General features: G+C 38.6%; 1 protein-coding gene across 1 annotated transcript; it reads left to right on the forward strand.

The window, feature by feature from the left end:
• Positions 1–2,633: 2,633 nt before the first annotated feature.
• Positions 2,634–4,142, forward strand: LOC112185202. Its single transcript, XM_024323408.1, has one exon. It carries the CDS (start codon positions 2,634–2,636, stop codon positions 4,140–4,142), a length of 1,509 nt encoding a protein of 502 aa, XP_024179176.1.
• Positions 4,143–14,126: the final 9,984 nt, after the last annotated feature.

A 14,126-nucleotide genomic window follows, 5' to 3' on the forward strand; every position in this document is an offset into this window, starting at 1 on the left:
CACCTTCTCTGTTGTATAGTATGTTTAATGAGTTGGCCATGCCTTTGTCAATTCAGATTATAAGGAGTAGAAATTGATGTAAATATTGAAACTGGGATACCCATTTAGCTCCTGCATCTCATTTTCCATTATATGCTCTGCAATATTGTTAACAGCACTGTAACTATATATTTTTTCTTTTGGTTTTTATGAAAAGTTTCTTTTGTTACGAATCAAACAAAAACTTCTCTCAAGTGAAATGGTTCCTTTTAAATAAATAACCTGTTAAGTATCTTTTTTCCCCACAGCTTTCTTTGATCACATAGAGCAATGGAATGATGTTTGCTTTGTTTCTTGTTTATCTTTCAATTTCGTACTGATCATTGCTATTTTGTGGGTTTAATTCTACTAGAGAAACTGTTTGGTTGTTGAACCAATCTTTTATTTGGTGATTTTATCGTAGGTAGAGTTGTGAGAATGTTTGTTGGGGTAACCTGGCCTTAAAGAGATACAGAGCTGAGCTAAATACTTTGGGACAGGCAGAACATGCCACTGATCATTGCCTTCTACTAACTGTACTGAGTTTGCGAGGTACAAACCAATATTTCATTTCCCTTCTGACATGGACATGCTGTTGTTAATCTTACACAAGCTCCATTTGGATTCTTTGACATGTCTATTAGTTTTCAAATGTTCATTAAGAAGGATAGAATAAGATAACATGATTGCCACATGTTGATGCCCTAAGATAACGTTTTTACATGTTTTTGTGATGATCTTTTTGATTCTGAAATGGGAAAAGACCAGTATTCCTATACATATATTTGCAAGCAAGAGCTGCATATATAGCTATTTTCTTTATGGCTTTATGTTACTAGTTCCGAAACAACATGTTGACAATATTACTATGAATGTCCCGGACTTCTTTCCTTTCTACATCAGCAGCAATTGAGCAATTTGACTTCGATTTGTATACTTGTTTTCCGTAAGGCAGATTAAATTTATATATGTGTGGATTGAGACAATTACTAGTCATTTGGAAATTTATATATGTGTGAACAATTATGCAGGCATATGATAAAAGGGAAAAGTAAAGAAGCTTTCATTGCATAGATATCCAGTACGTCAACAAGGTATACTAAGTAATGTCATACCCTAATATCATTGAACTTCTCTTTTCATAGTTGCAGTCTGAAATACATGTCAGTATGTGGTTTTGCAAGATCAAATTATTTCATACTTAAATCAGCCAAATAGGCCCTGTAACTTTGCTATATCCAGAATTTATGGAGGATGGTGGGCTGCACTACATCATAGTCTAAAGTGTTATTATGACTTAACAAATCATATAAATAGCAAGGAGAGGTAATTGCAACAGCAGTAGAACAAGTTCACCTCTTCCTCCTCGGAAACCATAGGTAATACTAGCATCTCTATGAGAAGGCAAAGTTAAATTTGAGTTCTCTTGTTTTGGCTCAAAATAACAGATATATAAATGTCTTTGAGCTTTGTTAATGGTTTATTTTAATCATACAAAAATATTTTAATCCACTTTAGTATCATTATTTGTATTGAAGTACTTTGTTGAATTGTTTATTCTAGGATTAATTGGACAGCGAGGCATTAGGGCAGATTATAGTTACTAGTTTTGGGAAGGGCTATTCCTTGTTGACGTTTCCATAGTCAGGTTAGATTAGGAATGAGCCAACGGGGAATTCCCTAATTTGCTCACAAAATATGTTCCATAGTTTGCATTCCCTAATTCGCCCTTAGAATCATCCTCACAAAATTATACGACGATCCAACGGTTGGATCCTCAAGGATCGCCTAGACGATCGTCTTTTCCCAATTATACTATGATCCAATGTCAGATCCTCACGGATCGCCCTTAGGATCATCCTCTCAAAATTATACAAAGATTCAACCGTTGGATCGTCCCGGATCACCCTTAGAATCATCCTCCCAAAATTATACGACCATCCAACGGTTGGATGCTCAAGGATCACCTAGAGGATCGTCTTTTCACAATTATACTATGATCCAACGGTCAGATCCTCACGGATCGCCCTTAGGATCATCCTCACAAAATTATACAAAGATCCAATGGTTGGATCGTCCCGGATCGCCTTTAGAATCATCCTCACAAAATTATACGACAATCCAACGGTCGGATCCTCCAGAATCGCTTTTAAGGTGTATTCTGGATGGGAAAGATAAATACCCCGTATAAGTTTTCTGTTTTTTTTTTTTTTTTTTAGAATAAGAAAATTATAAAAATGCCCCATCTGTTGGTTGATAAATAATAGTTCTCAATTAAAAAAAAAAAAGATAAACGGGGACCCCGCATGGGTAATGGGAAACCTTTCCCCACCCCCGCACCCCCGCGGGGGAAATAAGTGCCCCCACCCCTGCCCCCACACATGTGATGGGGAACCCCGCCCCCGCCCCCGCCCCCTCTTGACAAATGAGGGGAAAACCCGCGGGTACCTCGCCCCCACCCCCGTTTGCTCATTCCTAGGTTAGATTGTCATTGATCTTTTCGTTGGTTTTCCATTTGTTTGTCTTGGTCTTCGGTATTCCATTTTGTTGTTTGATGTCATGACTTCATTAATTGAGTGTTTTTTTTTCTGTTTTTTTTTTTAAATGTTTCAGCCATGGATAAATCTTGGATTAATGAAGATATGAACACTTTAAAGTATGAAATGGGTGTTGAAACTTTCTTAATTTTTGCTGAAGAAAATGCTAGCAACCCTAAAAGAATTCCATGCCCTTGCTCAAGATATGTAAACTTCAAAAAGAAGTTGATTAATGTCATTAGGGGACACTTGTTTGATTACAGCTTTAGTTTGGGCTATACAAATTGGATTTGGCATGGAGAACCTACTTTGTCCTCCTGTGCTAGTGCACCTATTGGCTCTCCTCCAAACCCTCAGTTTTGTTCTGAAACTGTTAATATGTGTGAAGCTGCCTTTAATGAAGGTGATTATGATGAGGAGTCGTATGAGTTCAATAAGTTTGTCGAGGAAGCAGAAAGACCATTATTTGATAATAGTGACCACACTAAGTTAGAAGCATTAGCGCAACTTCACAATTTGAAAGCTAGGTTTAGTATGAGTGATACTTGTTTTTCTGACTTACTTGCCACTGTTGGGTCTTTGCTTCCGAAAGATAATGTACTGCCTCAATCTCTATATGAGGCAAAGAAGACTCTCTCCAATTTGGGGTTGCAATATGAGAAAATACATGCATGTCCTAATGACTGCATATTGTTTAGGAAAGAGTTTTCTGATGCAATTACTTGTCCTAAGTGTGGTGTGTCTCGTTGGAAGCTAAAGAAGGAACAACCAGCTAAGGTGTTGTGGTATTTTCCTATAATTCCCAGATTTAAACGCTTGTATAAATCTGCTTCAATTGCTGAAATGCTTACTTGGCATGAAGACAAGCGAACTAAGGATGGACATATGCGCCATCCAGCTGATTCTCCTGCTTGGAAGTTGGTTGATTATAAGTGGCCCGAATTCGCTTCTGAATCAAGAAATCTTAGGTTAGCATTGTCAGCTAATGATATCAATCCACATAGCTCTATGAGTAGTAGATATAGTTACTGGCCCGTAATATTGGTGACTTATAATCTTCCTCCATGGTTATGCATGAAGAGGAAGTTTATGATGTTATCTCTATTAATTTCTGGTCCAAAACAGCCGGGAAATGATATAGATATCTACTTAGAGCCATTGATTGATGATCTACGATCTTTGTGGGATGGGGTTAGTGATGTCTATGATGCACATAGGAAAGAATACTTTACTCTTAGAGGAGTTTTATTATGGACCATCAATGATTTCCCCGCATATGGAAACTTATCGGAGTGCACCACAAAAGGGTACAAAGCATGTCCAATCTGTGGTGACAACACTTCTGCTATGCATTTGCCCCATAGTAGAAAAATGTCTTACGGCTGCCACCGTAAGTATTTGCCACGCCATCATCCATATAGGAGGCAGAAGAAGGCATTTAATAATGAGCAAGAATTCGAAGTTGCACCAGCACCACTATCAGGAGAGGAAGTGTTCAACAGACTTCAGCATGTTGACTATGAGTTTGGGAAGGGAAAGAAGAAGAAGAAGAACTCGGCTGTAGATGCAGTTGCACCTTCTTGTTAGAAGAAAAAGTCTATTTTTTTTAACTTAGAGTATTGGAAATCTCTTCATGTTTGCCATGCTCTTGATGTGATGCACATTGAGAAGAATGTTTGCGAAAGTGTGATTGGTACTTTGTTAAACATGCCTTTCAAAACAAAAGACAGTGTTGCTGCCCGCTTAGATATGGTTGAAATTGGTGTAAGAGTTGATTTGGGTCCGAAAATTGGGGAGAAAAGAACATATTTACCTGCTGCCCCATATAGTTTGTCGAGGGTGGAGAAGATAAAAATGTGCAAATCTCTTTTGTTTATGAAGGTCCCTGATGGTCATTCATCAAATATCAAAAATCTGGTTTCCATGGAAGATTTGAAATTGTATGGTTTGAAATCTCATGATTGCAACATGTTGATGCAACAATTGCTTCTGGTGGACATCCGTTCGGTGCTTCCCAAACATGTGAGAATTTCTATAATGAGGCTATGCTTCTTCTTTAATGCTTTGTGCACTAAAGTGGTTGATGTGTTAAAGTTGGATATGTTTCAATCTGATTTGGTGCTGACTTTGTGTGAGCTAGAAAAGATATTTCCTCCCTGATTTTTCGATATTATGGTACATCTCACTATGCACCTAGTTAGAGAAGTTCGATTATGCGGCCCTGTTTTTTATAGGTGGATGTACCCTTTTGAACGATTTATGAAAGTACTAAAGGGGTATGTCTGCAATCATTTTCATCCTGAGGGTTGCATAGCTGAGAGCTACCTTGGAGAAGAGTCTATTGAGTTTTGCTCCGAGTTTTTACAACAATGTAGTTCAGTTGGTGGTCCTAAGGGTCCATCTAAGGTCTCTGGCCCACTTTCGGGTGCGAAGCTGAAGTCAATAGATGAAGTGAGAGACCAGGCACATCTCCATATATTGTTCAATAATGCTGAGGTGAATCCATATAGAAAGTAAGTATTTTCAGCAAGTATGATTTCTCTCGCATCTTCTTTGAATATGATCATTATTATCGCATGTCTAATTTTATATCTACTGTAGGACACATAAGAAGATTGTGGAGCAGCAATACGGAGGAAAAAAGAAGAGCAAAAAGTGGCTACAAAGTGAGTACAATCACACCTTTGCCGATTGGTTTCAATCCAAGGTGTCAGCTGAACTTAAGTGTAGACCAAACAATGTCTCTCATACAATGAGGTGGCTGGCTGGAAAACCAAGTTTTACAGTTTTTACTTATGAAGCCTATTTATATAATGAAGCTAAATACTTCACAAAGTAGAGAGACAATGCTAGAGCTGTCCAAAATAGTGGGGTGTCCTTAGTGGCTAAAACAATGCAGTCATCAAGTGCGAAGGATAAAAATCCGGTGGAGAGTGATATGACTTTTTATGGGTTTATCGAAGAGATTTTGGAGCTCGATTATCATGATTTCAAAGCTCCCTTGTTTTTGTGTCAATGGTCAGAGAATGAAAAATGAATTAAACAAAATGAGTTTGGTTTCACATTAGTCAACTTTAATCGGCAAGGCCACAGAAATGATAAATTTGTTTCTGCTGGTCAAGTGAAACAAGTTTTCTACGTTGAAGATCCCCTTGATGCTGACTGGTTCGTTGTGCTAACGACCCCGAACAGAGATTATCATGATTCTTTCCATGACAATGATCTAGGGGACACCATCATGGAAGTACAACCATTCTGTGTAGAAATTCCATATTGTGAGGAAGATGAGAATGAGGATGATTCCACTTACATAAGAGCGAATGTTGAGGGGTTTTGGGTTCAGCAGTTCACCGCTGCAAGAGAACAATAGAGGTTTCCATTTTGTATGGTATTTGGTGCCTTCTACTTTTTTATTTCTGTTTTATAAGACTTTGAAACAAATTTGTGATTTATATAACTGCATTAGTTTGTGATACTCTTGTTGCATTAGTTTGTGATTTATATAACTGCATTAAACCTCCACACTTTGTTGCCTTCTGATGGTCTTTTGATGTACATCATGTTGCTGTTGTATCTTGCTGCAATTTACTCTTTTGTTTCCCTTATATAGCATTTTCTTTATCAATTGTGAACATATTGTAGGTAGCAATGGGTTCCAAGAAGGGAATTCGCAAATCTCCAGAGGCAAAAAATCAAAGAAAAAGAAAGATGAGGAGACTTCTCAACCTAAGACTGATGAAGTGCTTGAAGAAAAAGATGATTCTGTATCAGCCAACACTATCACGAGCACTGAATCAGCTGCTGCTAGAGGGAAGCGAAATGTGGTTGCCATGTACAAGGTCTTGGTCAAGAAAGCTTTGGGAAAAAAGTTTAAAGTGACATACACCTACACAGGCAATCTAAATGGATCAATAAGGCACACTCTACAAAAATATATAGGAATGTTGGCGCGGACTAAGGTGCCCATCAACATTGTAAGCTGGCCCGACGTGGACGGTGACTTGAAGGATAAACTTTGGCTCGATGTTAGGGTAATGATTTATAGTTTTCACTGTCATTATCATGTTTTGCTCATTTATATTGATGTGCTATTGTCATTGAAATGGTGCTGATGGGCATTTGAATCTATATTAATATTGAAATCAATTTGATACACTAAGCTGTAGTCACTAAATGTTTTATCTTTAATGCATAGGATACATTCAAGGTCGCCCCTGAAAGTAAGAAACTGGTATTGACATCTGCTGGCACTAAATGGAGAGCATTCAAGACCATGTTAACAAGAAAATATGTACTCCCATACTTGGGAAAGAAGAAGAAGTTCAGAAAGCCACCAAGTCAAAATGCATTTGTTGGGAGGCAGCCATGGAGGCAATTTGTGAAAGACATCAACACAACCTCAATCATATCTATCGTTACCCTAACAACATGATGCACCAACAACAAATCCGCCTAATCTAGACACACAACACATCAACACAACCTCAATCATATCTATCGTTACCCTAACAATAGAATATGATTCACAAGTCCTCCCAGGACATTTAAAAGAAAGAATCCCCGAAACTCTCTTTTAAAAACACGTACTCATGAGCATCAGATAGCTCCCCGCTACCCCCCATGATGCACCAACAACAAATCCGTCTAATCTAGACACACAACACATCATCACAGATTCACCACGAAGCCACTAATACATGAATACGTATGTATATATATATATATATATATCCCATAATATATATATGTACACACATAGTCATTCACTCAGAAATGTCATCAATACATGAATACATATGTATATATATATATCCCATAATATATATATGTACACACATAATCATTCACTCAGAAAAGCCACAATACATCTATGGTAACTAGGCTCATAACACAGATAAATCATTGGTTACCATCTGCAACCTATCACGGTCTGTGACTCTTGGTTTTCATACCCCGTCTGGTCTTAGAACCAACCGTTGGTCACCATCTGCGACCCATGCTTTTCAGACCCCATCTGGTCTCAAGTCAACGTTAAGTAAGTCACATCTGACCTAACAACGTTACGACCATCTAGTTCTGGCTTTCTCCATCCCTACTCACCATATGTGACCCTTGGTACAAAGACCAATACATTTAAAATGAGTCACGCTTGACTCCAAAATGTAACATCAAACTCAATGCTTTTCAAACAATAGAAAACATCTTTTTCCACAATATTGTTTCTATGAAAAGTCCCATTCAACAATAATATGAACCCATCATGCATATTATTCATCACACATCATCCACAAGAATATATATATTTCACGTAAATATATATATACGTAGTCATTCGCTCAGGAATGCCTACTAATACCAACTATAGTTTGCAGTTAAATAATTAACGCCAAAACAATAATGGTAATTCCGTTCATAATGAACCTTATGAGATTACTCACCTCGAAACTCCTGCTGCGTCTTCAATACAGAACAAAGCAGCCAATCCACAAAACAACCATCCAAGGATACCTCGTCAAGCACCTAATCACATACGGTTTCAACTTAGCAACAACCCACAAACGATTTAAGTCCGAAAACCCCGTTTTGAACTAAAATCCCCAAAATGACGCCAATCGAGGCGAAACCACATCCGAGACCACCCAATGTCTCCAGAATACTTCTACGATCGATATGCCAAAACCACAAGTCGATCGAAAGCTCGAATCCTCACGGATCGAAACATCGAACTGTCCGAAACAGTAAAAATCACAACATGCTCATACGATCTCCAAAAATTACAAACAATATATCGAAATGCTCGTATCGACGAGTAGATCGAACTCAGGAACAGAAACTATCCCTGAGGTGGTCGGAAACCGCCGAAAAACACCACCGCAGTGGCGGCACCGCCGCCCGACCAAAGTCGGAATTTGACAAAACTCCCAACACCAAAGTTCTTCATCTCAACCCCAATTTTAACTTTTATAACTACAACAAAGTCCAAATATGAACCAATCGATCGAATTTTACCTTAGAACAAAACAGCTTGATTGAAACCCTAGAATTTCAATTCCAAAATTCGACCTCCACGAGTTGAATCGATGCAAGCCACCTTGTGGGAAGCATCAACGTCCTCCAAGCTCCAAAAGCCCTCAAGAATCACCGGCAAAGGTGGCCGGAATCTCCGACTCCGATCAAGGCGATTTCATCCCCGAAGCAGCCACTTCCAGTCGATGTAGCTCTCTCCACAGCTCGAATCTCTCTTCAATCCTTCCACAGACCTCAAGAGGGGATTGAGGCTAGCAAAACCCACTCTTGAATCGAAGCAAACGGTGGCCGGAGGAGCGAGAACGACGCTGGCGAAGTGGAGGCCACGCGTGGGCTCGGGAGAGGGCTGGGTTTCCGTTTTTGGAAATCTGGCCTTCTTTGCAATTTTCGGAAAAATTCGTCCTTTTATACCAAAATGGAAAGTTTTTCCGAAGCCCATAACTTCTTCATACAAACTCCGATTCTGGCGTTCCGCATGTCTACGAACTCGTATCGACGCGCTCTACAACTTTCGTGAAGGAAGTTTTAGGAGAATCTCAACGTATCAAAAGTCAACCTTGAAACCCCCCCCCCTAATTCCACACTTTACCAATAAAAATTCGTCCGAAACACTTCCGCTCAGTCCACTAGCCACGAAACTGTCCGATATCCATAATTTAAATTCCGGAAAATCCTCGGAAAATAAATACGAATTTCTGGGGCATCACAAGTCAAGCAGTAAGGCAACGCCTCATAATGACAATGACCACTACACGGCATTGCAATCAAGCTTTTCTCCTCCAGGAAAGAGTAAAGGGACTGGCTAACGCAGCCCATGGCAACCATTGATCCGGCAGTTAACCCCGATGCTTGGGTATGAAAGATTAGGTTTGCTACCTAACGCCCACTGCTTATACGCAGCTCCCCTCATCAAACAATTTTGCCTACCATACGGAGGTCTATAGCCAGGAGTAGAGGACTCCCTGGAAGGCCTAGCAGGGGCCCACCCGAAAGTGTAAAATCGTTTGCTCCAACAAAATCCTAGGTAGACAATGCATTTGCACTAATTATGCTCGATATATGGCACAAAGCCACGCTTTGGTATCAACCCCGCAAGAAAATCCTCCTTGACTGGGACTTTGGGAACTTGTACATACAGCCCAACATAATTAGCAACGGTTACACTCATGCCTCATGGCATTACCTTTGAGCTACCCGTTCATGCCTCATGGCATCCTCGAGCTCTAACGCTCTTGCCTTCCCAGTAACCCCAAGTTTCAACGCTCTTGCCTTCTTGGCATCCCCAAGCTTTAAAGCTTACGCCTGCCCTTCATTCCCGAGCCTTACACTTATGTCTCCTCGACATAATGCGCATTAACAAAACATTGAATTCTTCTACCATTTGTTGTTTGCAACAATCGAATTCTTTTCGCGATCCATTAATACAAGCGAAAACCAAACTAACACAAACGTTCGCATTTGAGTTACAAACTCTCGCATTCAAGGCATTCGTGCTACTTACGCCTCATGGGTGTAACCTCATTCATTTTCTTGCGCACATCACGCATTTTATGCATCATATTCACTTCATATGCTCATTCTTACTATGCTTACACAATCATGTGCATTCTTGAGCTCATATGTTATAAACCGATCACATTCGGCACCATTCATATATATACATCATCATGTATCATGCACCTCATACATTCATACATGCTAATGCATATCGATGCAACTCACATATGTTGTCCGGTACAACAAGCATTTTACATGCGCGTGCTTCTATATTTATTTTACAGGTTAAAGAGTCCCTTCTTGCTTACGGAGTTCGGGGACTTGTAAGGGTTAGGCACCTCTTAGACGTCACTTATGCTTGATGACATCATGATTATAACTCCTTAACCAAGAAGCTCCTCTTACTTGGGGACTTTGGGGACTTGTACATTCCTCCACTATTATAGAGGATTTGCTATGTCACCAAACATATGTAACACCCTCTTTGGGGGGCCCATAAGCAATGGTGGGACCAACCGTGATATGCCCCCCGTAGCCCAATGTCCAAGCTACGCCGCGGTAGTCGGAAGTGCTCAAGAGCTTGCCAGGAAGCTAACTTCCGAACCATGACAATATGCCTTCACAATATGCTTTGAAGACTAGAAGAATTATTTCTTGTCCCACATTGAAGAAAATGTAGAGGAGGGAGGCTCCTTTCTTTATAAAAGGGATCACTCCTCCCACTTAAACATCCATCCCAGTACATCCTCTACATGTTGTAATCAACTTGGGCTGCAAGGCCCAACACATAGTAAAAGCTTCAAGTGGATGCAGTCTCCCCCAAAGTGAGAGATGAACCACTATATGTCTTGTGTCTTTTACTCTCTCTCTCTCTCACTCTTTCTTCTCTAATGTTAATTAGAGCCTTCGGTTTCTAACATTAACACATACATACATTATAAAAAATCTAATCAAAATGCCGATCTAATAAACTTAATTGAAGACATTATTCCAAAATAAAAAAGTACCGACATCCTTTACGACGATGCTTAATAACGCTCAACATTAACAAACTCTTCCTCCTCTTCAAACTTCTCTTGAACACGAAGATGCTTAAACTCTAGAATAAAATCAAGAAGGGAACGCCCATCAAATATGTGTTTTGCATATATAAAAACTGAATCTCCAACCTTTACAAAATTGCAATATAACTAAGCTAAAAGCTTTCTGGATAACAATAGCAGTCTAAAGCATTGCAATTTTCACTTGTCAATGAACACATCCTGTTTCCCATTCCAACAAATCCTGAAACAAACAAAACTTGAATTCATAAATTCATATACATTGCCAAACTGCTTTTCAGACTCATGAAATCTAAGCAAACCCAAAACTGCATACCTCTATCAAAATCAACAACATGTACTGATGAACATGAATTACTCCCTCTCGAAATCTCAGTTGGCAGGTTTGTAACTTGTAACTTGGACGACTTGAGAGCCGGTATTTTTATTCACCATTCACAACTTCAAGAATAACTGATGTTAAAATATCCACCTTTAACATCTAATTGCTAGTGGTGCTCTGTCCATTTGGTAGAGACCAGAAACACAAGAGAGGGCCTCTTCTTCTTCTTCTCCCCATTTTTCCCCTATTTCCTTTGCTCTCTCTCTTTCTCTCTGTGTTGAGCAAATAACCAAAAATCAAAAGATGAAGCAGTGGAAAAGATCTCTTCACCCTCTCTCTTTCTATGTTGACGAGCGGGGGAACATTCGACAAAACAGACGTGAAGGGAAAATTGGAGAAATGGATAGAAGGCATCGGCAAAATGGCGCGCAAGTACACTTTTCCTAAGAAATGTTAACATTCATAAGCAAAATACAACTTTAGAATAGAGAACTAGGATAAAAAGTTTGAATAGTTCATAGAACATTAACGCCAATTGAATCATACTAATTTACCTAAGAAGAACTCGATTTCTACCTTGGGTGGTGAGATTAAGGCCTAAATCGAGTGGGTACTACGAATTCGAAGTTGCGACTTCAAAAATTCAAGAACTTCTTTGTTGTAATGGTCGTAAGTCCGAGAGCAAGAAAGAAGAACAAAGAGAAGATGGTTGCTTAGCAGTGGAAGCGGCGGGAGCGCTTAGGCTTATAATGGCGCTGAGGGCAGTTTGTGTTGGTGCACAAAAATTCGAGAGGAAGATTAACCAACAAAAATCTCCCTCATTCAATCTTCGAGAAACTCCAAACGCATCCATCTTGCAATTGATTATGGAGAGAAAGGACCTGGAAAACGGAAAAAAAAAAAAAAAAAAAAAAAAAAACCTCCGACGCCCAAGTAAATATCAATTCAAGAAGAATAAATGGGAATTAGATTGATACTTGTTACTATTGTTTTCTCTCCTTTTCTCCATAATCTTTTCCAATTATAGTCATTGATTCCTTGATCCTTAGTTCATAGTTCTTGGCCCTTACTCCTTGTTGTAGTAGGAGGAGTAGTGTTTTCACGTTCTCCACTACCCGATCATGTTTTAGTCTTTTACTGTACGTCTTTCACTTTAGCAAGTTGTTAGTCACTTTTGGACTTTAATAAGTGGGCTTGGTTCAATGAGTGGGAGCCCAAAAGCCAAAATTTTACACCCCCACAATGCCCCCTTTTTCCTAATAGCTCCGAGTGCGGGAAGGAAAAACAATCATTTACGGGATACTTAAATAGAAATTAATTCACTATGCCAGAAAAGTAATCAGACGACAGAGGAGATCTGTCGTCTGATTAAAAAAAATTATGTTGTCTAGTACGGTGCCGTCTCTTGGGGGTATCAGATGACAGATTTCCTCTGTCGTCTGAAAAATCAGACGACAGAAAGTTTTTAGGTCTTCTGTTGTCTGATGAAATCAAGACATGAGTACTAGTGAATTCAAACGACAGATAAATGTCATGTGATGTGGAAACAAATAACAGTTCCTTATAATTTGTATGATCTAACGCGTATTCCAAAGACAGAAAAATGTTATTTCTGTGGTTTGAATGCACTGAAGTATAAGATATAAAATCCTATCTGTTGTCTGAATGGACTTATAATAACAGTTAAGTGTTGTTTTTGTTCCAATTCAATAACAGTTAACTGTCATTCGTATTCAGTTCAGAATACAATTATCTATCGTTTTTAGTTGCCTACGATGATATTTATATGTTGTTTTATATGCATCATATATAGTCACAGATAAGTGTGCATTGAACTTAGTTAATACCACATTTATTTACCAGTTGAGTTTAGTCACAGATGACAGTTAAATGACGTTTAAAAGGAAACAAAATAACAGTTATCTGTTATTTTTATTAACTTATAATAATAGTTATCTGTTGTGGCATATAACCTGGAATTACAATTAAGTGTAATTTAAAAGTTGTTAAGGTTACATTTATCTATTGTTTTGGTTTATACTCTACAACAGTTAACTGAAGGTTGAAGAGCGCAGAGAGGACAATTATTTGTTGCTTGAAGCTAATTTGAGCCACAGTTAAATGTTGTTTCATTTTGTTTGTAACCATAGAATTTTGGTTCTATCTGTTGATTGACTATAATTTTATGTGGTTGTTTTAGTTTTTAGTCAACAAATTTTTTTCGACTCTGTCTTTGATTTGACCTGAAGACGACAATTATCTATTGTTTGAGTGCATATAAAACAACATATTTGGATATCATTATGTTGTTACTTTCTATTTTAGATGACAATTTTATGTTGTTTGAGAGTCCAAATAAGAACACATTTATCCTTGTTTCTGTTGTTCTTTGATACGTCCAACAACATCATTTTGTTGTTGCTTTCTATTCCAGATGTCATACTCGTATCCCTATTGTTGCACAATCATATAAATCTGGGAACTACACAATGCATTCATCAAATATGGAATCCATTCACAAATACCAATATTTGATCAATCTGTTCTTGCAGCTATACATACATCCAAAATGGAGCTAAACTTAATAAACATCAGTTGAATAACCCATAGCAGTTGGCATGATCAGTAACCCAAAAAACACTGATATCTCATACTACTGATACA

Source organism: Rosa chinensis, chromosome 2, assembly GCF_002994745.2.
Source record: "Rosa chinensis cultivar Old Blush chromosome 2, RchiOBHm-V2, whole genome shotgun sequence".
Taxonomy (NCBI): domain Eukaryota; kingdom Viridiplantae; phylum Streptophyta; class Magnoliopsida; order Rosales; family Rosaceae; genus Rosa; species Rosa chinensis.

Bases quoted from the DNA above. Each gene is read 5' to 3' on its own strand.
- LOC112185202 (XM_024323408.1), top strand. From the start codon at position 2,634: ATGGATAAATCTTGGATTAATGAAGATATGAACACTTTAAAGTATGAA.